General features: G+C 39.9%; 1 protein-coding gene across 1 annotated transcript in view; it reads left to right on the top strand.

The window, feature by feature from the left end:
- Positions 1-22019, top strand: part of CCDC192 (coiled-coil domain containing 192) — a 176049-nt gene extending 154030 nt beyond the window's left edge. Inside the window, exon 6 of the mRNA XM_057719857.1 lies at positions 21733-22019. Within this exon, the coding sequence (XP_057575840.1) occupies positions 21733-22019 (287 nt within the window). The remainder of the gene's footprint in view (positions 1-21732) is intronic.
- The last annotated feature ends 1107 nt before the right edge of the window (positions 22020-23126 follow it).

The following is a 23126-nucleotide window of genomic DNA, read 5'->3' as shown; positions in this document are numbered from 1 at the left end:
TTAGATTTTAGTTGTAACATGCTAAAGACAATAAAGCACTGAAATCTACTGAACTAATTGGTAAATGGCTTCTTTTATTTTTTAAAGTTTTCTGGTCAAGATAGAGAAATAGAAAAGTTCAAAACCTGATAGAATGGTTTATGTATACTTTTTTACTTCTTGGAGAAGACCAGAATCACGATTCAAATCTAAGATGTTTTACTGCCCCTCCTATGAAAGAGCATCAATATCAGGATCAAATCTCAGTATTTTCAAAATGTGTTCATTTTAATTTGGTACAGTTTCCTCATTTCCTCTGTGTCAGCCGAGTCAAGCCCCTGTGTGAAGGACACGTGGCAAACTCAGACAAACCTGAGGGAGTGCGTATAAGAGGATGCAAACAATCAGGATGTGTTACAAAGCTGATCTTCCTGAGTCTCCAAAGCTTCCAAGTGCCCTCAGATCTGCATCTTGTGCCTGAGGCTGGGGGCTAGATAGACCCTTCCGGTCTTGTCTGTACATCTGCAAAATGATAATATACCTTTGTGGCTTTCCAGGTGATGTATTACAAAATCCTCTATCTGCCTTTAAACTGGATCCACTGTGTAGTGGATCCCTAGAAGCCTTTGTCATGCTCACTAAACAGAAAATGCAAAGATCCAACAGGCAAGAACGGGGGGGGCGGCACTTTCATACAGGCTTCCTAAATAATCACAAAGAACTCACGTTCAAATGAAACCATGTTCTACTTTTCTCAGGTTTGTTGGTTAATGTACCCATCTTTATTAGAGAGTGATTGATGTAGAATGAGGCAATATAAAAGGAAACTTCCAGCTGTGCTTCTGAATGGCTGGGTGTGTGATAGGGAAATCCAGACAATAATAAACTCCCACTGTGGAACTAGTAATTGTTCAGAACCGAATAAATACACAGTGTAAATAGTTATACGTAGCACAGTTCTCCAACCATTCCCATTGTTTTCTCATTGCCTTAAACACGGGGTGTTCTTTTCTCATGCAGGAGCCATAAGAAAGGTGGTATCCAGTAGTAAACAGTGGACCACGGACTGTCCAGATCACAGTATTTCACATGACCCCATACACAGGCTAACAGCAGTGTTCTGCCAAAGTTTAACCCATAGGGAATAGACCTTTGAGGTTGTTTAAAAGTGGCAGGCTGTGAGAGAGAAGCCTATTTCCTTTCTTGGAGCCTAATTTAGCTGGAAAATGAAGATAGGCAGAATGTGAGTTTCCTGTAGCTTCATGCATTGTGTAATTTTATGAGACATAAACAAGCTTGCTCTCAATGACTTATATTACTCAACTGAAATATCTATTTCTATGTAAAATGTGACCTTCAGGCTGTGTATGGCACAGCAGCCCATAAGAACACAAAACACCTCCCAGCAATGCCCCCTCACAGTCAGTGCAGTCATCAGATCCAGGAGCAGAGACCGCTTTCTTAAATTTCACAGGGCATACCCTGAGGACGACAGCACCGCCAAGAGTCCCCACGTTTGTAGAGCACCACTGTGCGCCACGTAATGGTGCCAACCCTGGCGATTAGAAACCGGGTGTCACCCTTCACAGTCTCCAAGGAGTTCACACGCCAGAGGAAGAGGGGTCAGAGGTTTAGACAGGTCGAAAGCCTGCTGCTACTGTATACATTTGGGAAGTCCTCATGATTCTGGACATATTACTTATAATCTAAACGGACCCTGAAACTATACCTTCTGTAAATTGATGATGGGAAACTAAAATAGAATATAATGGATTCCTCTCAGCACCATAAGTTGGTGCGCTCCACAATTTATGTGTATTTATTGATAAACAGAGAGATATAGAGGGAGAATTTTTTTCTTCGGGGCCCACAGAAGGTATGACAACATACAGTAAAACTGAGAAAGAGGGAGGGAATTAATACCCCAGTTCCCTATTTTTGCCTTATTTCAAACCCTTTACCCATTTATTTTAAGACATATACCCACTTAGTTACTCTCCTCCGCCCCCACCTCAACCTCTCACCAAAAAAAAGTTTTTGTCAGGAAACAATATCCAGCAGGAGATGTCACTGACCTGAGATGGTGTCTTCAGGCTGTCCTTCAAGGAGCCTCCTTTTAAAGCATAAAGTGTTCATCCTCATTAATAGCATACGACGGTGGTTTAATAGAGCTGTTTTCCTGTTACCTCCAGTGTGAACAAGCTCCTGGGTTTCGGGGAAAAAAAGAAGTGGTATTTTACTTTTTTCTTTTTTTTTTTTTTTGAAGTATAGTTGAATTACAATATTGTGTTCATTTCTGTTATACAGTACTGTGATTCAGTTATGTATATATACACATTCTTAAAATTCTTTTCCATTATGGTTTATCACAGGCTATTGAATATAGTTCCCTGTGCTATACAGTAGCACCCTGTTGTTAACTTTTCTCTTTTAAGTGTGGTACTTAAAAGGTATACCAAAGAGATTTTGAAACTTAAGTATCCCAGGAAGCCAAGGGCTTCTGCATTTACAGAAATCATGGGAGAAAACTAGCTCCTAGGTAATGAAAGGCTTCTTGAAAGGGATGCAGTAAGTCATTCTCTTATCTTAAATGGATTCCTTTTGGTGATAAGGAAGTGTCCCTTGGAGCCATCATATCTGAGACACCCAGGATTGCTCCGGAGGAGAGACTCTGCACTCTCTGTTTAGATTTTAGTAAGAAACTGAAATTTCCGCTAGTTTCTCCTCTTCTGAGCTTCTCTTCTCGATGAGCCCCAGATGCTTTCAGTGGGACTTCCTAAGGTTTGCTATGTACCACCACGTAACCAGGTTTACCTCCAGCCACAGAAGAACCACAGCCGGCTGCAGATTGCTCCACCTGACACCTAGTGACTTAGGTCAAGGTAGTCTTTTAAATTGAACACTGCAGCCCTGATCAATAGCAGATTGCATCATCGAAAGTTAAAGTGTCCAAATGCTCTCTCACGCTATATTAACAGCTAGCTGTGGTTATTTAGCAACAGAGGGAATGTTCTGCTTTACACATGAACTTTCTAAAAATCGCATGATGCAAGGACAAGATCAGTATTTTTAGAGTCAAACGGATATAAACTTGAATCCCAGTTCAGTAATTTTCTTCTGTGACCTGGGGTAATTCTGCAAAAGCAGATATTATGGTGTCTGTGGTACTGATTAGGAAAATGAAGCCCAAAGAAGTTAAAGTAGGACACACAATGAGTAAACAGCCAGGGAGTATTCAAATTCAGATGCCTCTTTTCCACAGTTCCTTCAAAATGGGGTCTATACTTCATCGGGGCATGAATGTTCTACTTGTTTAGATTAATATCTATTACAAATCTGCATTTACCCCTTTACTGTTGGCCTTCTTAGTAACTAAGTTCTACATCTTGAGGCCACAGAAGGGAAAGATAACATCGTGAATGCACTGGAAAAGAGTTTTCAGGTTCACTTTTACCTAGACTGCTGTTTTCTGTTAGGAATGTGAGCAAGAGTAGATTTTTAAACCCAGCTGTAGTTACTGTGCTTAAATCTGATGTGGAGATTAAGTCTATTTTGAAGAATTTTAAAACACCTGACTTTAGACTCGCTGGAGAAAGAGAGGAAGGAGCCTTAGAAGAATTTTCTCCTAGACAACTCTGGAGATCTTAGGAGCTGTTAACAAGGATATGCCTTTTAGATTGGGATCTACTGTCAACTTCCTGAGACAAAACAAGGCGAACTGCCTAAAGACTAGATAGTTCTTTCAACCAGTGGCTCACACAGAAGAGCTCCTGTGCTGGAGGGCAAAATGGGGTCAAGAGGCTTGGGAAGACACATGCTTGTTGACTGCTTGACCTATCCCAGGTGGAGGAAAATGGAAAAAGCAATCAGGAAAGGGGTTGAGGGGACATGTACCCACACCCCAAAATTTGAGTCTGTTCTGACCACTATTTGATGGTGTATTTGTGTGAATGTGGAAGAGACTGGGAGAGAAGGGTTCAAGATTAAAATAATTGGAGGGGTAGAATTATTATATATTGATAAATGTTCCCAAACCAAAACAATGCTCCTTGGAAATTGTAACCAATATAATAACTAGGTGGGAAGACTGATTTGGTGATAAAGAATATCATGGAAGAAACCAGTTTCACATTGTTTTGGATATGGAGACCTGATTGGTTCAGGATGTTTATAATTGGAGAAGCTCACACCCTCGCTTAATAAATCCTGCCTTATAGAGCCAGAGATGGAAATTTCTTCTATACTCTTTATCCTGCTCTACAATTTCTTATCTGAAATTTGGGGGCCAAATATGTTTCAGAAAGCAGAATTTTTCAAATTTGAAAGGTAATTCCAATAAGGTCAGGGATAATATTCCATACTTTTAAATATATTAATAGTTACACTCATTGGAATGTATAAATTCTATAAATAGCTTGCTATCAATTCAGATCAGATTTTGCCACCAAACGAATTCAGATCAGATCAATTCAGGTCAGATTTTGCCACCAGAAGAGCTATGAAAAACTTTTATTTTCCAGAGCTTTCAGGAATTTGGAAATAGAGCTATGGGATTGTGAAACTGTACAAGTGAAAACTTCTATTTGACCATTCCTCTAAGTAGAAATATCAAGTAATTTTCAGGAAGATGTTGAACTTTGATTTGGGGAATGTGCTTAGAAACAGTAGTAGACAATACTAATGACATAGTTACATTTCTTGCACAATTATTATGTGCCAGGCAATATTCTAAGACTTTAACATGAATTAACCCACGTAAGTCTCTTATATTGATAATTCTATGAGATACCATTTTGATGTATTGATAGGCCTAGTTACAAATGAAGAAACTGAAGCACAGAAAGTTTAAAAAACCCTGCACAGCACACAGAGCAAATGACAGGAGGGGCCCTAATTTGAACAAAGATTGCTCCCTTCTCTGAATATTTATACTGCAGTCTCATATTCTACACAAAGAAGACAGTTCTTAGATATCATTCTAGTCACATTCCTCTCACCTGTAAGAAACTAAGGGGGGTGTTTTACATTTAAAGTTACTATAATATTGCTCAAGATGCTTGCTTTCATCATGAAATATCTCTCGTACTAGGGCATTTGTAATTCTTTATCTTGAAACTGAACCAATTAACAGATTATTGACACAAACAAGTTTATTGTGAGTAATATAGGAAAAATTGAGCATTTACATTTTTTTCTTGATGGTAGAGACTGATTTCTAGTCACTGTTTTATCCCCAAGGCCTAACTTAGAGGTATGTGTATAATAGGCACTTTGTTAGATGAATGAATGTGTTCAAATCTCCAACCCCCCCCCCAAAACGAGTCCCATTCAAAAATGCTAATTTGTATTATTCCATTTATTTACATTTTTCTCTTCATTGATGTTAATTCATTAGCATTTTTAATGAGATCAAATTTTTATGTTGATTGGTTTTTATATAAAAGTATAGCATTAAATGATGGGAGGTTAACCACTTTGCATTTGGTCGAATGTAAATATTATTTTAGCTGGGCTTCACTGACTCCTGGCCACGCTGATATGTGTGTGTATCTACAGCATACGTATGCACGTGGAGTGTGTGACACATCCACATAGCATCAGGCCTCACACAAGCAGCACTTGGGAAATGGTGCTGCCTATCCAGTTTTACCACTCCAAATACTGGATTGCTACAGTCAGATGATTCCACCAGGTTCCCATGTCTATCTCCGACAGTATCTGAAGAGTTCTTTGACTCAGAACTTTGTAAAGATGAAAGGATTGGGAATGCCAGAAACCATCCTATAAGCCATACTCCATACAGTTTTCTAAATTTACCTTAAGCAAACTGTGCAGTTTCTCATATTAATTTCCAATCCTATTCATTAAGGAATTTGTGGATGAGAAAACAACTCCTTCCTGGTCCTGTCCATATTTTGCACCATTGCCATGGCTCTACAGGATTCTCCTATGTCTTGCACTGTCCTAGTTCCAGACTTAAACGGTCGAATCACTGTCTTTTTTCAGGGCTTCTGTACTCACACAGAGAATTCTCAGTCTGTCTAATTTTGTTGTTCACATTTTTTCAAAGTTCCCTCTCAAAGCACAGAGATTTTTTCATTGAGGTTCTATAGCAGATTCTACTTTGCTACTATATAGGACAGTGCTGGGACTTCAGAGAGTCACTATTTTTCAAAGCATCCTCTGCAAAATTGCTCCAGTAACTACTCACAGCTTTTCCCTCTGCTATGCTGTCATGCTAGATCTCCCTCTCTCCTTCCTTCTCACTCTTTGTCCCTCTGTACTTTTATGTATTTTGTACTGCAGGGGCCAGGTGGGCTATTTCGACAGAGTGCAGCTTTCAGGTGGGGTAAGTCCAGACAAAGGACTCCCCATTGAACAGTAGTCATTTACCCTATTTCTTCCTGTGTCACATTATCTACTTCTCTAGATATTCTTGGACCACACAGACATATGAGTACCCATGCAGAGATACACACACCTGCACTCCTATACCATCCCTTCCAAGAGAGATGATATTTTGAAGACTTAAATTGTCCTATTGGCTTTACAAACATTTATTAAACCAGCCATTAACAGAATCAATTTTAAGGATTTATTTTTCAATTTTCATTGAAATTATTACTTGGCAACTTTCTTATTTCTCGCATATGGGAGACTCCTATTCATATGCAAATGTGTAACTTTGTGGTTTATCATCAATAGGGTTCATAAATTCCAGGAAGCTGAAAAACTAATGAAGTATTAACCAAGTTATTTCTACTCACCCGTTGGCTTTTTTTTTTTTTTAAGAAAAGATTGACAAGTAGTTTGAAGGGCTACTAATTAATTAGGAAGATACTGAATAAGCCATTCACTCCTACCATTCATCTGTCAAAGAAGATTGAGTCATAATCAGCATCATTGCCTTCAATTTAACACAACAAGATCTGGCACTTACCATGAACCCACCACTGAGGAATACAGATGTAGAATGGGCTGTTATAACAGCTTTAAGAAACTTAAATGCCTACTTGTAAACTAACAACACATTAAGTCCCAAAATAGTTTAGAATATATGCCCAGAAGTCCAAAGTCCCCAGTACAATCATAGAATTCTAGAGTCAGGAGAATTTTTCATTGATTACATAGATTGACATTTTTGTTTTAGAAATGAAAAGACGGACACACAGAGAGACTTATTTGTCCAGGATTTTAGGAAATTATTGCAGTGGCCACCCAAGTAGTGTAGGCCCTGTGCCCTCTCTCCCTCTCTTTGCATCTTTTGGGAGCTGCCCTCTCTTTCCATGCTGAATCATATAATTCACTTGTTGGCTCTGGCACACTATTAATTTGTCCAAGGGTATATTTTAGAATGTACAAATATATATATATATTTTTTCACTCTGTGATGTATATAGTAGACATTTTAGAAATGTTGACATTCCTGGCATTAAACATCACTGTGTGCTTAAAAAGTGCATGCCACTAAAAATATTTCTTATTTGTTTAGACTTTAAAAGTCTCTTCAAATGATAAACAAATACCAAAGCCAAATTTGTACCTCAACTAATTCTGCATGAGTTCTTTAGCCAAAAAATAATTAATTCCATTTCTCCAGTATCAAAATATCACCGTGAATAACTTCTTCATCTTTTTCAAAACCAACAAATTGCATCCAAAACAACCAATTTCTTATTCTGCTAGAATTTTAGTACTGGTGTGGCTGTTACTAGATGTTTCCTATAAATTTGATTTTTATGATTTGCTTTATTTTAAGCTGTCTTCCAGACGATGATTATTTAATTTATTGTCTCTTGCTAGGGAAATAGCTGCTATTTGAAACTCATAATAATTGGGAAAGGTCTTTATTTCCTCATTATTCATTCACTCGTTTGTCTGTCTGCCTTACTTCCTTTCACTTCTGTCAGAAAATCACTGTCATAAATTGCGTTGCTTTAAAGGCATTACAATGTTATAAGCTTAAAGATCAATTGAATAGCCCATCCATTGGTTCAAAGATGAGCTTGTTGTAATCTGATATGAGCAAGTGAGGGATATTTGCTGAAGCTTATGGAAAAGAAAAGCCTCCTATTTTTCTGTGCTGATGCATGTAAACACTCTTTTCAACATTAAATAGAAAGAAGGAGGGTTCTCCCTGGAAGACAATGTCAATCATCTGGCTACCAGAATAGTATCAGTCTTAGGAAGAAGCTGATATTATAAAGAAAGAACAGAGAGGCCAAAAGACCTCCAGCTACATTCCTGGGACTACTAGTTCAAGTCTTGCCTGAAACTAGTCCTATCTCAGTATGTTCTTTCTATTACGTAAGCCAATTCGAGTTGGGCTTTCAGGTTTTTTGCAATAAAAATACTACTGAATGCCACACTACTCTTGGCATTTTGTATAACAATTTTATTCACTATGGCAGACACTATTAGTCACCTACACACAAAAAACGCTATTTTTCTTCCATCTTAGCAGAAGCCCAATTTTATTAGTAATTTAGGCAGATAATGTATTTCAAAGGTCCTCCCCACCCACCCTAGAATGTTCATGTTTATTACTCTTAACAAACCACAGCACGGCCATGGCCCCAAAGGGATTCTATTTCCTTGTCGAGGGCTGCTTTAGGGATGTGATATGATCATAGACAAAGATGTGTAAGGTAAATCTGCTGGGGGCATCATAGAAGATTTCCTAACTCTTAAAAAGACAAGACTTTCCTTTGTCTTCCAACTTTCAGACAATGCCCTGTGAAGAACACAGCCACTTTGGAAGTTGGAGGGAGAAATGAGAATCTAGGAGAAGCCAACCTGGCTTCTTTGAAACACAGAATGAGCTAATCTTGGAATTCCCCAGACATCACCTTATATGCAGTAATAAACTCCCCATTGTCTTAAGTTGCTGAGAATCATAAATGTCCTGTTATCTGGAGCTGAAATCACCCTGACTGACATATTCACAGACGATATTGATTCTTTTAGGCTAATCTCAAGTAAAAATCACCTTACGTGATTGACTATATTCAATCTGAGTGTTTAAAAAAAAAGATACTTTTACAATTTCAGGCACACTTTCTCATATGAAGGTTCAATTTAAGTGGTTTAAAGAATAGAAGTGACAAATTAATACAAAATGCAGATTAAATTTAAATAATTTCTGTGTCTTAAACCAGAGACAAAATGAGAACTTAGCCTGCTGAAAACTAATGTGTCGCTAAGCCTTTGTTTATCCAGGTGGTTAGAACCTGGAGACACTGGGAGGGTCATCTTGGAGAGGGTCCAGAACACATGCCCGCAGCTCTTAATGGTAATTCTGCTGCCAATTTCTAGGACTCCTGTTATCTTAGCATTTTTCAGATCAGACATTAATAATAGATGAAAACAAAAAAGAATGAGACACCTGGCTTGTTGCTTTATTCTTATAAAGCCAGGAATATTCCATAAAAAATTAAGTGCTCAGAAAACGACCCCCATGGATATGTTGGACCCCAGATCAGTAGGATATGCTAAAGAGGCAAGGCATGCATGAACTTACATGAATACCTTACTGCAGAGGTGGGGTGGAATGATGAAATTGAAAAGTTGCCTGCATATTTCAGATCTGGTCCTATGTAAGGATCCTGGTGTCGTCAGTCATAATGATAGAAACAAAATATAAACATTTACTCTCCTTTGCTGTGATTGGTAAACATGCTTAGTGAAATGACATAAAGTCACTGCTCTGTAAATGTTCACTTTCCCTCACTTCCCATTGCCCCCTCTCTTCTCCTCCTCTCACAAGTGTGGAGCAGGGGGCTATGCAGAAAAGAAAAAAGTGAACTCATAATTACGGAAGTTCTGTGACACCTCTAAACGTTACAAATATTATTTTTCCAAAGCTTATGTACAATACATCCAAAATACACACAAAATTTCCCAGTATCAGAATGGAAGCATTTGCTAAGTGTTCCACTGGTCTCCTAGACAATTTTCTGTGCTTCTCTAAAGTACCTTGGATTTAAACCCAACCTGAAAATAACTCCTTTACCATTTGCTTTGATGATGTTCTCAAGGCATATAATTTACATGACAGCGTAGGTAACTAATGGGAAAACATCTATGAATTTGCATCAAATATCAGAAGATTTCCTAAATAAAGAACAGCTTGTTTGAGTTCCCTCTTGGGGAATTTCTCCATCACTTTTGAATTATCTCTTGTAATTTCAAGATGAAATTACATCTTGAAATTTCAAAAAAAATAAAATCAAGCTGATAAAATTGGAATGGCATTCCACTGGGAGGAGGAATTGAAAAAATCATGCTCCATAGACTGTCCTCAGGAACAGGGCATTTTTATGCTGCCAATTTAATTTAATAGAGACACCCCTGGTCCCCACCCACCCCTGAGTCAGTTACCATTAACTTGTTAACAAATTACTGTTGTCTTATTACTATGAAATTTAAACTAACACCACTTGCACAAAATAAATGTGAAAATGAAAATAAAGGTAGATACAATTACTTGCATAGGAGGTAAGACTGATAAGCAGTATTTGTTTCTGTGAGATATTCCTCTCAAGTGTACAAGGGCCTCCCTCCTTTGATATTTTCTTACCCATTTCAACTCTGTTATTGCTTCTCATGCACTTAAACCACTTTTATGGTTCCTTCCCTAAAATGTACTTTTCGCTTGGTCTCTTCTTAACTGAACCCTGTAGCTTCCAGCAATAAATGTCCAAGTGCTCAGGTGTGCCACTACAAAGCCCATTTGTATCATCTGATAAGTGGTCCCCACCAGCTTGTTCGTTCCTTATGGCCATGAAAGACTAAAACTGAGAAGCAAATAGTGGAGTTTGGGAAAGTCGTTGATAAAGTAGTATCCCATAGAGATTTAAAAAATAATTTTTAAATAAGAATTATAAGGCCATGGAGGTGAAGGATGTCACAGGAGCGTATCACCTGACTTCATGGGTATGGAAACAGAGTTAAGCATTATTTAGAGGTTTGAATCAACAGAGCTTTGCGACAAGATGGATGGAAGAGCATGGGAGTAAAGGAGAAATCTAAAGTAACTCTAAGATTTCTGACCTTAGCAAGTGGATGTATGGTGATGCCATTTTACTCAGCTAGAAAATACAGGAAGGAGATCAATTTTGTGCGTGAGATAATTTTGTTCTGTTAGGGACATATTTTATCTAAGATGCTTATGAGATATCTTAAGGGAGGAGTGCAGGATCCAGAGCTCAGGTCTGGCCTAGCATTGTAAATTTGGGCATCATTCACACAAATAGATCACAACCATGGCCACAGGAGTAAATGAAATTATCTATAGAGAGAAAGAAGAAAGTTTAAGACCAGGAGTGTAAGGATCTCCCTGCAATAATTGTTCTGAGGAGGAGCCCACAAAATGAGACCAAAGGAGTATTCAGAAAGTTTGGAGGAAAACAGAGCATCATATTATAAAAGTCAAGTGAAGAGGGTTTTAAGGGGGGCTGTCAACAGTGGCAAGTGCTCAGAGGTCATTCAAGATAAACACTGAATTAAGTCCATTGGATTTAGTGACATTAGTAACTTCAGCAAATCCTAGCTTGGTAATGTCATTAAAATCAAAAGCTAAAGTGCAGTGGGTTAGCATGAAGAGGGAGTCACAGTATAGACAACCCTTCCAAGAGAGGTATCTGTGAAGGGGAATACTGCCATAGAGCCACAGCTGAAGAGGCTTCAAGTAGTAAAAAGATTTTATTTCCTTTTTAAGATGGTAGCAACTGAGTTAATTTAAATGCTAATTGCTTGGAGCCAGTAAAAAGTTAACATCTTGAAGGAAGGAGGACTAACAATGGCATAAACTTCCATAGGATGAAGGAGGGCCTGGAATCCAGACCTCTATCTATTTGGAAACACTGAGTATCCCTTCATTGAAATCCAAGTCCACTAGCTAAGCAGCTTCTGAGCAGCTGCTGGGCCTCCGATAATGGATAGATTTTTCTCATTACTCAGCAGATATCACCTGGGGGTGGAGGAGGATGAGGAATTTGATCAGAAATTGAGGCTGATCAGATACCAAGGATGGGAAATCCTTGCTAAAGTAACTTAGCAGGATTCTTGCTACAACTGGCCTCTTGAGGACAAGGCTCAAGGATGAGGTCTAGTCAAGAAAACAGCTCAGAGGAACGTGACTAAAGTTTAGTCAAGAAGAGCCTCTCTGTCACTATAGTATTTTTTTGCAATTTATTACATCTTATGCATAGATTTCTTCACTCCAGCCAAGAAGTACTGAGTCCGGACATAGCACTGTATCTAGAGGGCTGGGAAAATTCAGTGGCACCATCACAATCATACCAGAGCTAATCAATCAAAAGGAAGAAAATGAGGCGCAAGGTGAGAGCAAAGAAAGGGGGCTGTGTGTCGTGAAGCAGAGCTGCACAAGTCAATCAAATTTTGCATTGGAAAATGATTGCGCCCAAGGGTCCTGTTGTCACAGACATTTAATGGCATTATCAAGTCGGCGAAACTAAAATGATTTCTGCCTCCTCTCCACAAACCCCACTCCCCTACCTAGTTTAAACAAGCAAAGTCCTGGTCAACAAAAGTGATGACTCTTTTATCCCATCTTTCTCCACAGCTAACTTTCATTATCAAAAAATAACCCTGCCAATACTATTATAACTACAGTGTCATTTTCTCAATGCCATACAACACTAGAAACTGTATGATCCTTTGAAAATTAACACAAACTAAACTGGCATGCTTCATTTCATAACCCCTGTACACCCAGGAAGAAAATCAGGAGAGTCTCACTGCTAGTCACTCTAGTGAAAAACGTGGTCCAAATGATGGAAAAACGTCTTTACTTTTTTCCTCCAAGTGACTCTGAGTCCATACAGATTCCACTTCAGATTAGTATAGAAACTGTTCTTCATCTATTGTCTCTTCTTCCTTTCTCCCAATCTCTTGGGTCTCCCCCTCCCTTGGATTTTCTGTTCCCCCACCAGGATCCATTTTTACCTTTTGGCTTCTGGCCAGGTTGTCAGTTACTGTGTTCACCCATTCTTCTCTACTAAGGAGCCATACCTATGAGAGGGGAATTCAGGTCTGCTCATAGGAAGAGGTAAGAGAGGTTCCAAAACACCTTTCTTCTGCTTGGAGTGATTTCCTCTTGGCATAACTCAGGTGCACTGTTATGCTGACAGCACTTGTGTATCTTGTCAAAGAAACCCTCTGTAGAAAAGTCTGCTGTGACCTGAGACCCTGAAGTGGATGGGAAGGAACCTGCCCTGAAAGGGAGTGATGGGGTAAGTTAACCTATGCTGCCCTACCTTCACCCTAGTAAATAAAACATTTGCCCTACTGGTGTATGTAGGAGGGGGAACACAGCACTGCATTCTGCCCACCCAGCAATGTCTGGCCCCTGGCTGTTCCCCCTCCATCATGTCCCAGCCTATATCCATTTTGTGGCACCATCTTTGAGACATCCTTGCTTGCTTTCCCTACAAACAACCCTCCCCCACCTCTCAAGCTAGTGCCAAGGTATTCACATGTCTTTCTGTGACAATGTTCTTACTGGTTTTCGTGGCTATATCACTTGACTCCAGCAAGCTCCAAGAAGAAAGCCCTGGATTCAGATCTGCAGAGTGGATTCACTTGTTGCCTGTTTGGCCATAGTAGCTGTTAAACTCTTATGGAAGCTGGGGAGTCACCATGCTTCCAAGTCAAGGTGTGATCTCTCCCTTCACTTCCTCTGGCTCACTTACCCTCCTTCTCACTCCTTATGGGAAGGAAAAGAGAGACTCCTCTCCAGGTGAGCTTGTGAGGAAATGGATTCATCCATGCCCTGGGAAACAGAAGCAAAAGCAAAAACAAACTCCTAAACACTCATCATTTTCTCAGGGTATTCTGGAGATAATTTAGCCATGTTAGAACTAGCAAGATGAGACTTAGGACCATCAGAGTAGGAGCTGGGCTTTGAGGACCACAGATGCATTCAATCAGCGGGTAACATTTACAGTCAGAGCTATTTCAGGTAACCAGGGAGAGGCACAAAGAGTGTAAGAGATGTGATCTCTCTCCTCCAGCTGTGTGCACTGCAGCCTTGTCAAGAAGAGGCTTGCACAGGGGATTTCTGGCCTGCCTGTTAGGATTTTGCCAAAAGCTTGGTTCTCCATGCCTACTGTAGGTCAGCAGAAATTGAAGTGCAAAAACCTGGCTGATCATCAGAATCATCCGGGATGTTCATAAAAATATATGTTCCCAAACATCCTCTTGGATTCACTTGAGCCGAATTTCAGCAGTGAGGGGCTGGACTTTCCATACTGACAAAGTTTGCCAGGTGCCAACTTGGAATGCCATTTTTATAGCTTATAGAATCTAAGCCATAGATCTGGAAGAGATCTACTCTAACTTTTCCATTTTCTATTTAAGAAAATTAAACTCAGAGAAGTGCAATGTTGTACAATCATAACAGTTATTTTTAAAAATTGCAGCAGTGAAAAACTTTGTTTGAAAAAACAAAAATGTGCCTGGTGAAAAAAATCTATGGACCAGAAAAAAGAAAAAATCTAGGGACCAGCCTAATGATATACCAGTTGAAACCTCTGGACTGGTCATTCCTGTGGTGATTCTGTATCATTTATGCACTTAACTTTCATTCATTTATTCACTTAACAAGTGAGTAACTACTACGTGCCAAGGCTGTTCTAGGAACAGAGGATGCAGTAAGCTACTCTGCCCTCACAGAGCTTTTATTCTAGTGGAGAAGAGAGACTAGCAACAAGATAAAAATGAAATACAGACTAGTCAGATGTAGCATGTCAGTAAAACCGAAGCAGGCAACAAGGATTTGATGTGTTCAGCAATGGCAGTTGGGCTGAAATTTCAGGCAGGATGCCCAGGGAAGGCTTCATTGTGTGAAGTTGACTTTGGAAAGAACTGAAGGAATTGAGGGAACTGGCCATGTATAGATCAGAGGTACAATTATCGGGCAGAAGAAAGAGCAAATGTAAAGGCCCTGGGGTGGAAATATGTCCCTGTCTGGTAGGGATAGCAAAGAGGTTGGTGGGAACATCGCAGGGTGAATGAGGAGAGAGGTGATAGGAGGTGTGTCAGCAAGGCACAGGGGGCCAGATCACCTGGGTCAGTGTAAGCACTTGGGATCTTAGTCTACATGAAATGGAAAATTGTTGGAGGATTTTGTACAAGAGAGTGTCTATACCCAACCTATGTTTTAGTGGAACCTCTCCAGGCAGAGTTGAAACCAGACTGAAAGGGCAGTAGCACAAGCAGGGTGGCCAGATATGAAGCTATTAGAATGCTTCAACTACACGTGCTGGGTGAAAGAGCATTAACCATTTCCATAAATGCTAAGCATGGGTATCACAGTACATTTATGCTTCAGAGTAAACAAAGGAAGGAGGCTGGGAATCTTCAGTTCCCCGCGTGGCTCCCACACACATCTCACAGTGAGAGCATCCTACCAGCACAGGAGTGACGCCAGTGGTTAGTGAGGAGTGCTTTTCATCTTACCTGGCCCCCAAACACTAAACAAGTCATCAAAGCATCCATATCAGCCAGACCCCACACGCTGGCTCTGGGGACTGGCACAGGCAGTCTGCTTAAGGCCCAATGAACTTGAAGCAACAAATGCTTCCTACACAATCTCTCTCGCTCCTTGCTTTTCCTAAGTGTTTTTCTTTTCATCAAGTGTTCTATAGGCTCTCTGATCCCCTTGCTCTCCGGAGCACTTCCCCATGTCATCAGAGCTACCGCCTTTCCATCAAGGTTTCAACTAAATATGTTGTCCTTCCAAAGCACTTATTAAAACAGATGGATATTTTTATGCTCTGAGGTATGGGACTGTTGGGCTGTTTCTGGGTGAAAATGTATACCTGCTCCAGTCTACAACTGCACCTCAAATTTTTCCTCTAAAACACAATCCTGTTATAAGATAGATCATCATTATGATATAGGGAGTTCTGTGATATGTATCAAAACTTCCTAGCAAATGTAAGACTGGTTTTAAATTATTTTAACTGACTAAATGTATTTGCCAGTTTAATCTGTTCTTATAATACTGCTTGGTTTTTTTCCCAAGTCAACAAATGTGCCAACTTCAAATGTATTCTAAGTGTTCAAATAAAAACATTGAAGGAGGAGGATACACAAGTTTGCAGGAAATAAGACAAGCCTGATTTTCAAGAGGTAAAACATCTGTGCTATAAGAATGCAGAATATCAGTGAATCATTTTATTGCAGAGAATTACCATTCTCAGATGTTCACTGTAAAAGTCTAGAGAAGGATAGAAAATTAGGAAGGTTTTTGTTGTCATTTTGGATTTTATCCAAGTAGCAAAAGGGATATATTTACAAGGAAGTGCCAATTTTCAAGTCCAAGTATGGCAGCAGATGAAACTGGACTCCCTTGTGGTTATTGGGAAATATATACAGCTTTGAAAACCAGCATAAAGGTGAGTCAGAGTGATAGGCATTCTTACAGAGGAGGAAGCGGACATAGTCTTTTAGGCCAAACAGAAATCCTGGGTGGCTCTGAGGGAGTGAGGTATTTAATCACCTCACTGGTGGGAGTCTTTCTTATTGAGTAAATATTTGGCAGCCTCTGGCATAAGCTTGAAAGACAGAGAGTAAAGTAAATGTCCATGAGTGAGCACCCAGTGGAGGTGCTTGTTTAAGCTAAATCCTGTCCACCCTTTAAGGCATAACTCAATGTTACCTCTCCTACCCAGCTGTGCAACTGTGACTGGAGCCAACACATGTCTGATTTATTCTCTGTGTGCAGGGTTCTAGTTACTGAACTAATTATGGAATGAATGAGTGAATGAATGAAAAAGATGACCATGAAGGATGCTTGAGACCTAACTGGGAACAAGTGTGCTTCCTATTGTTAGAGGTATTGGAATCAGATGCTTGATCGGTGGCTCTCAGCATTTCTCTGTTCAATGAACACTTTTGGGTGGAGACATCAGTAAAAGGGATCAAAAGGGGAAGACCCCTTTTTAGAAAAACAAAATTTATGAAAACTAAAAAAAGCTTTCCAGCCATTCATTGGCCACCCTTCACACCAAAACTCTTTCCTGATTAGCGAGAAGTTGTCCCCTGCTCTCCTCCATTCTGTCCATCACAGCCTTCTACCTGTCAGATAGCTCTATAATAACAGGAAGCTGCACTGGTAGCAATATGCAAATTTCATTCATTGATTACAACTGGCATCTGACCCAGGAAGAGCCTGCGGGACACCAATGTCTGTGAGCCACTCAGAAAATCACCATTTAGGGATACTGCAGAAATAATTCCTGTGCAGGTGAGATCAGAGCACCCCCAAAATACACATGCCAACTCTAAGTCTCTAAGCTACTCAAACTACAATTACCTCTGCTGTTGTCTATTTAGTCATTTTGGACATAACTTTCATGTGACACTTTGCTAAGAGCATGAAGGGTTTGAGGGTATTAAGAATGGGAAGCTGGAAATGGCCAAAGGCATTCTGTCTTTCAAGGGTGACAAAGAAGCTTGAATGTAGCCTGGCCCAGTCTACTGTAAGCAGAAGGCTCCTGCTGTCTGTCCTCTTTCTAACCTGCACAACTACCACCACTCCTTCTCCTGTCTCCTCTTTTTCATCACCCTAAACCTGTAGTCTCACTCCTGCTTCCCACCTATTTAAGCAGAAAGAGGGGAAATCCTGAAAAATGACATATGCTTTTAAAAACCTCCACAATAGTAGAAAATGTGAGGATGTCATACCCTGACTGTTGCTAATCAGGTTTGCCCCTTCTGTCTGACAGAGAGAAGAATCTCTCATCTCTGGGTCTCCTACTGCCTCTGGGTATAAGGTTAAACCTGAGATTATCTGGTCAGCAGACAGAATCCTCCATGTCTCAGGCACCCATGGCTTTGGCAAGACTATCTGAGCCTCTAGCGAAAGGCCACGGAAGACCACAGGTGTTTGAGATTTGGGAGCACATAGAGCTGTCAGGACCTTAGAACACACATCCCTTCTTATTGCAGAAGAGGGAGCCTGGAATAGGGAAGAGCAGTGCAGACCAGATCATGTGAAAGTTAGTGGTAGAATCTGGAAAACTCACTGGGGTGGCCTTGGGCTATTTCCAATACAAATAGGATGTGAGTCCTAGAGTCCCTCACTTTGTTGAAAAGTTTAAAACACTTTTATTATTCATAATGTGTTTAGAAACAGAACAAAAATATTTTTGTTATATGTGTAGAGAAGTCGTTTAATGGTAAAATACACTTGTGTAAGAAATCTCCTTTTGATATGCCCATTTTTTAGCTTGTCTCCTTATCAGCATTTTCATTTAATACTTGAAAACATTGCAGTAGGAAGCAAAGGTCTTATGCCATCTCTCCTTTTTTCAGCTTCATGTTTCTTCTCTACACCTTTTCCAATTTCCTTCTCCCTCTGTGGGGATTGTGTGCCCCACAAAAATACATATGTTGAAGCCCTAACCCCCAATGTACTAGTATTTAGAGATAGTGCCTTTGGGAGGTAATTAGGTTAGATGAGGTTATGAGGGCAGAGCCCTCTTAGTGAGGTTAGCGCCCACATAAGAAGAAATATCAGAGAACTTGTGATCTCTTTCTCTACCATGTGCAGTCACAGCAAGAAGGCAGCTGTCTGCAAATCAGGCCAAGAGTCCTCACTAGAACCCAACCACACTGGCACCCTGATCTTGGACTTCCAAACTCTAGATCTATGACAATAAATTTCTGTTCCTTAAGACACCCAGTCTATGTATTGTGTTGTGGTAGCCTGAGCTAACCAAGGCAACTTAACTCTCTTTCTCTCATTGTCTTTCTACCTTCTCCCTCTACTACACTCTTCCAAGAGGGCTGAGACAGAGGATACAGACCTAGTGGCTGTGATAGCCTACCTGTAAGGCCACCGTACTGCATTTTTGCCCCTTTATCATTAGAATTCAGTGAACAAAGTACCCTACATATATTGCATTACTTAAAAAATAAAAATTAAAAAAAATATTTTGACCATATTGCCTTTGGGAATGGCACTAAACTCCTTTCTTCACTGTGCAATCATTAGAAAATAACTTCTGAAAAGAGAAGGGAAACTGGGGAAAGAAAAGATTGAAGGGGAAGTCAAAGAGAAAGGAGAAGATGACAGGCACAGACAAGGAGAGACGCTTCTGATGCCGCCTCTGTCCCTGAGCCTCGCAACGCCCAGCCCTCCCCATCCTGCCTGCCATACCTTTTCCTTAACACCTTCCCACAGCCGCTTGCTGCCACTTCCCATCTATTCTTTCCTCTCCTTTTGAAACTCACTTCAACCCCTAAGAACCCATTCTCCCAAGCCAGATTTCCTTGCCTCCACTTCTGGAGTAACAGAAAAAATGATCTATGCACTAATGGTTGAGGACCAGTAATCCTCCCTCCCGAATAACAATTATGCATGTTAACCAGAACCATCTACAGCGAACACATCTACCTGCGTTTCAAAGAGTGTTTATCCAAAAGGAAACTCCAGCTTAGCACTATCCAATAGAAATATGACAGCCACAAATGCAAGCCACATATGATACTTTCTAGTAGTCACATTTTTAAGAAGCAAAAACAAATGAGTAAAACTGATTTTAAAAATATATTTTAGTGCAATGTATCTAAAATATATCATTTTAATACATAGTCAATTTTTTAAAATTATTTATTTATGTATTGGCTGCGTTGGATCTTCGTTGCTGCATGTGGGCTTTCTCTCATTGTGGTAAGTGGAGGCTACTCTTCATTGCAGTGCACTGGCTTCTCATTGCAGTGGCTTCTCTTGTGGAGCACGGGCTTCTAGGTGCTCAGGCTTCAGTAGTAGCTGTGGCACACAGGCTCCGTAGTTGTGGCTCGCAGGCTCTAGAGCGCAGGCTCAGTAGTTGTGACGTGAGGGGCTTAGCTGCTCCTTGACATCTGGGATCCTCCCAGACCAGGGCTCAAACCCATGTCCCCTGCATTGGCAGGCAGATTCTTAACCACTGCACTACCAGGGAAGTCCCATAATCAATTTTTTAAATGTAATGAGGTATTTCACATTATTTTAACATTACTTTCAAACTGTCTCCCAAATCAAACATGTATTTTATACATACAACAGCTCTCAATTCAAGCCAGCCACATTCAGTTGCTTAGTGGCGACACGTGGCACGTGGCTACCATATTGAGCAGCACAGATGCAGTCAGAGAAAAGGAAAGGTAAGGTCCAGCACATCAGCAAGTGAAGAAGGCCTCTGCCATCCTCTGGACTTCTTCTCCTGGGCCTGAACACACTGACCTATTGAAGAGGGAACAAACTAAATGCTTCTTTGAAATCTGAGATTTTTTTTCATTGCTTTTTTTAAAAAAGTATTCAAACTACCATCTCCTTAAATATTGTTAGAATTTCAAACGTTCAGAAAAAAAATTTCTCCATAGATTCTTGAAACGTAGTACATTGATAATAGCAATTTATAAAGTGGAGAATAGCCTGATCTCTCCTCTCATCACTTTTGTGAAGCCAAAGTATCATATCCACTGTGCAATGCGCTGCTCAAGCTTTCATCCTGTGATCTCTCAAGAAAATGATGACTGAAAAGTAGTTTTATTTGCTGAGAAATGGGTGATTCCCTGCCTGCATGGACTGACACAACAAAGCTGCCCCATCTTTAGCAGGTGTGTAGGTACATGATAGTAGCAGGCTTTTGTACACTAGACTTAACATTGTTTCTTTTAGGTGCAGCTGTGCACTTTTTTTTCACTGGGGTTTGAGTAAAGGCTGGACCTTCAATTATAGCAATTAGCTGTTGACACCATGTGTCAAGTTCATTCAGATACTATTGCCTCAATTAATCCTATAATGATACCCAAGCCCTTGACATCCCTTACTTTTTATAGCTGAAGTCTGCCTTTTATACAACTTAGAGAAACTATTTTAATGGTAGAAATTTCAGGATGAGAGTCGTGAGGAGGGTGGTACTGCTAAAATCTAGTACAATGAGGTTTCCTTTCAGTAGGTAATTTTTTGATGGTCTAGTGATATTTGTTTTCAAGGATTTCCTGCTGCCAGCCACTAATGCTTTATCTCTTTGATGCAGCCTCTCTCTCCTTCCTTACTCAGGCCTTTATCCTTATCTGAGGGGTTAGCTTGTAGAAATCGGTAAAGATAAGCTTTTACATTCAGGAGGTATTTGTGATTTTATTAAGACATGCTGAAAAGTCTTCAGTCCTAAAAGAAATTAATCTCAATACCATGCTACAGAGTTGTCCTGATCACCTCAAATTATACCACTGCCAACTCTAAAGCTGCCTTAGATTAAGAAACTAGTCTTCTCTTATTATCACTTTTCGCAAAAGGGGCAATGGCAACATTTTTTTTTTTTCCAGTCAAATTAAAATTCACATTGAAGTGTATTTCTACTTGATTGTAGCTTTTGTAAAGAATTATTAAGGAAAAGGATAACATGAAATCTGGGGTGGCTATTGTTTATAGACTGGATTTTCAAGGACAGTTCATTCCCATGGTTAATTGAAAGTTAAATGCGTATTAAAAAAAGAGTTGGCAAAGACTTATTCTCTTCCCTCTCCAGAGGTTTCTAAGATTTTTTCATGAGCACCCAGAGTCTTTCCCCACACTCGATCCAGATTCCGTTCTCAGTATATCTGACCAGATGACGCAACATCTGTGTTCTCTTTTAAGAACATGAGAAATTAAGCTTTTTCATCTTCCCTCTCTTTGAGTTCTGGGAAATCCAATTAAAACTGTTCAGACTTTCCTTTTCTTGTTTGTTTTAGAAGACAGCGCACTGGAAGAATCCTGTGGCGGTCTCCCGCCCGTGGAAGAAGGTGACCGAAAAATTAGTCTGATTATGGAGTTATCGACCCAGGTTTCCCTTCAGACTGAGAAGATCACTCAGCTGGAAGAAATTTTAGAAGGAAAGGAAAGGAAGATTCAGCAGCTGGAAGCTGAGCAGGAGACCCATCCTTTCCCAGAGGTGGAAGACTCTCCAGAATGTTCACAAGAAACCCCAATTTTCGTTAACAATAATGTCACTCCTGTGGTCTATGATGAGGATATGTAAAGATTCCCAGTAAGAAAACAATAAAAGTTTATTAAGCGTCATCAAGGTAACATCCAGAGCCCAAGCACTCTCTTCAAACTCAAGTGAAAGTTCATGGGTTTGACCTATCCTATAAGGTTCATATTGGAAGGAAAGAAAACAAACGGAAGTCTTCAGACACAAACACTGAATGTTTCCCCTTTAGACATTTGTCACATAATCCACACAACTGTAGAATACTGTGTTTGTAGACATTCCTGATGACAGAGGGAGAGGGAAAACACAAAACTAGGTCAAAGAACTAAGTATCATCCTCTAACCAGAGGTTTGTCACACTGCAAGGGAGGGGTGACACGAATCCCATTTTAGTATGCAGCTCAACTGTGAGCAGAAAGCTGTCATGGAGGGCAAGCTTCAACCTGGGGAATGTTGGGGTACGGAAAGCAGCATCATTGCCAGCAGAGTAAATAGCCATGATGTCTGTGCTTTTGTGTCCTCTAGAATATATTTCTCAATGGCATGTATTTCATTAACATTTAGCAAGGGTAGAAATGAAGTAAAACCAAAGCAATCAAAAGAAATAAAGAATGGATGAATCAGAGCTGCAGTACTTTGGGAAAAGTGTCCTGGGACAACATCTCCTTGGGAAAACACATAACACTGATTTTTTCCCTTACAAGCAACACTAAGATCAAAGCAAAATACGCTATTACTATTGTACCAAGGAGCTGTGGACAGCACAAAATAACATCAGGAAAAATAGAGAATGGGCAAAGGAAAGCTACCCTGTAATTAATAGAATAGAAGATATAGCATATTCCTCTCCCACGCATTCCCTTCAAATGAACTATTTCCCATCCAAAGAGAGCAGCTAGGCACTAACTTTAAGATGTTGCTGCTTAATTCTTATTCTCTCAGTACAGAATGACTCAGGCAAACAGCTATAGCTCTCCCACAAATCTGATTGTATTGCTACTTCTTGATTTAATTCAATCAGTTCAACAACTATGCATCAAAACTCTTCTATCTACCAGGCACAATAACAGATGTTAGCAATATCAGAGCAAACATGAAAATCACAAATTTTATCATTTAGAAGTTCAGAGATACAGATAAGAGTCTCCTTAA

Source organism: Hippopotamus amphibius, chromosome 1 (genome assembly GCF_030028045.1).
Source record: "Hippopotamus amphibius kiboko isolate mHipAmp2 chromosome 1, mHipAmp2.hap2, whole genome shotgun sequence".
NCBI lineage: Eukaryota > Metazoa > Chordata > Mammalia > Artiodactyla > Hippopotamidae > Hippopotamus > Hippopotamus amphibius.
Note: the sequence above shows the minus strand (reverse complement) of the source record. Positions and strands in the feature narration are given on the sequence as shown.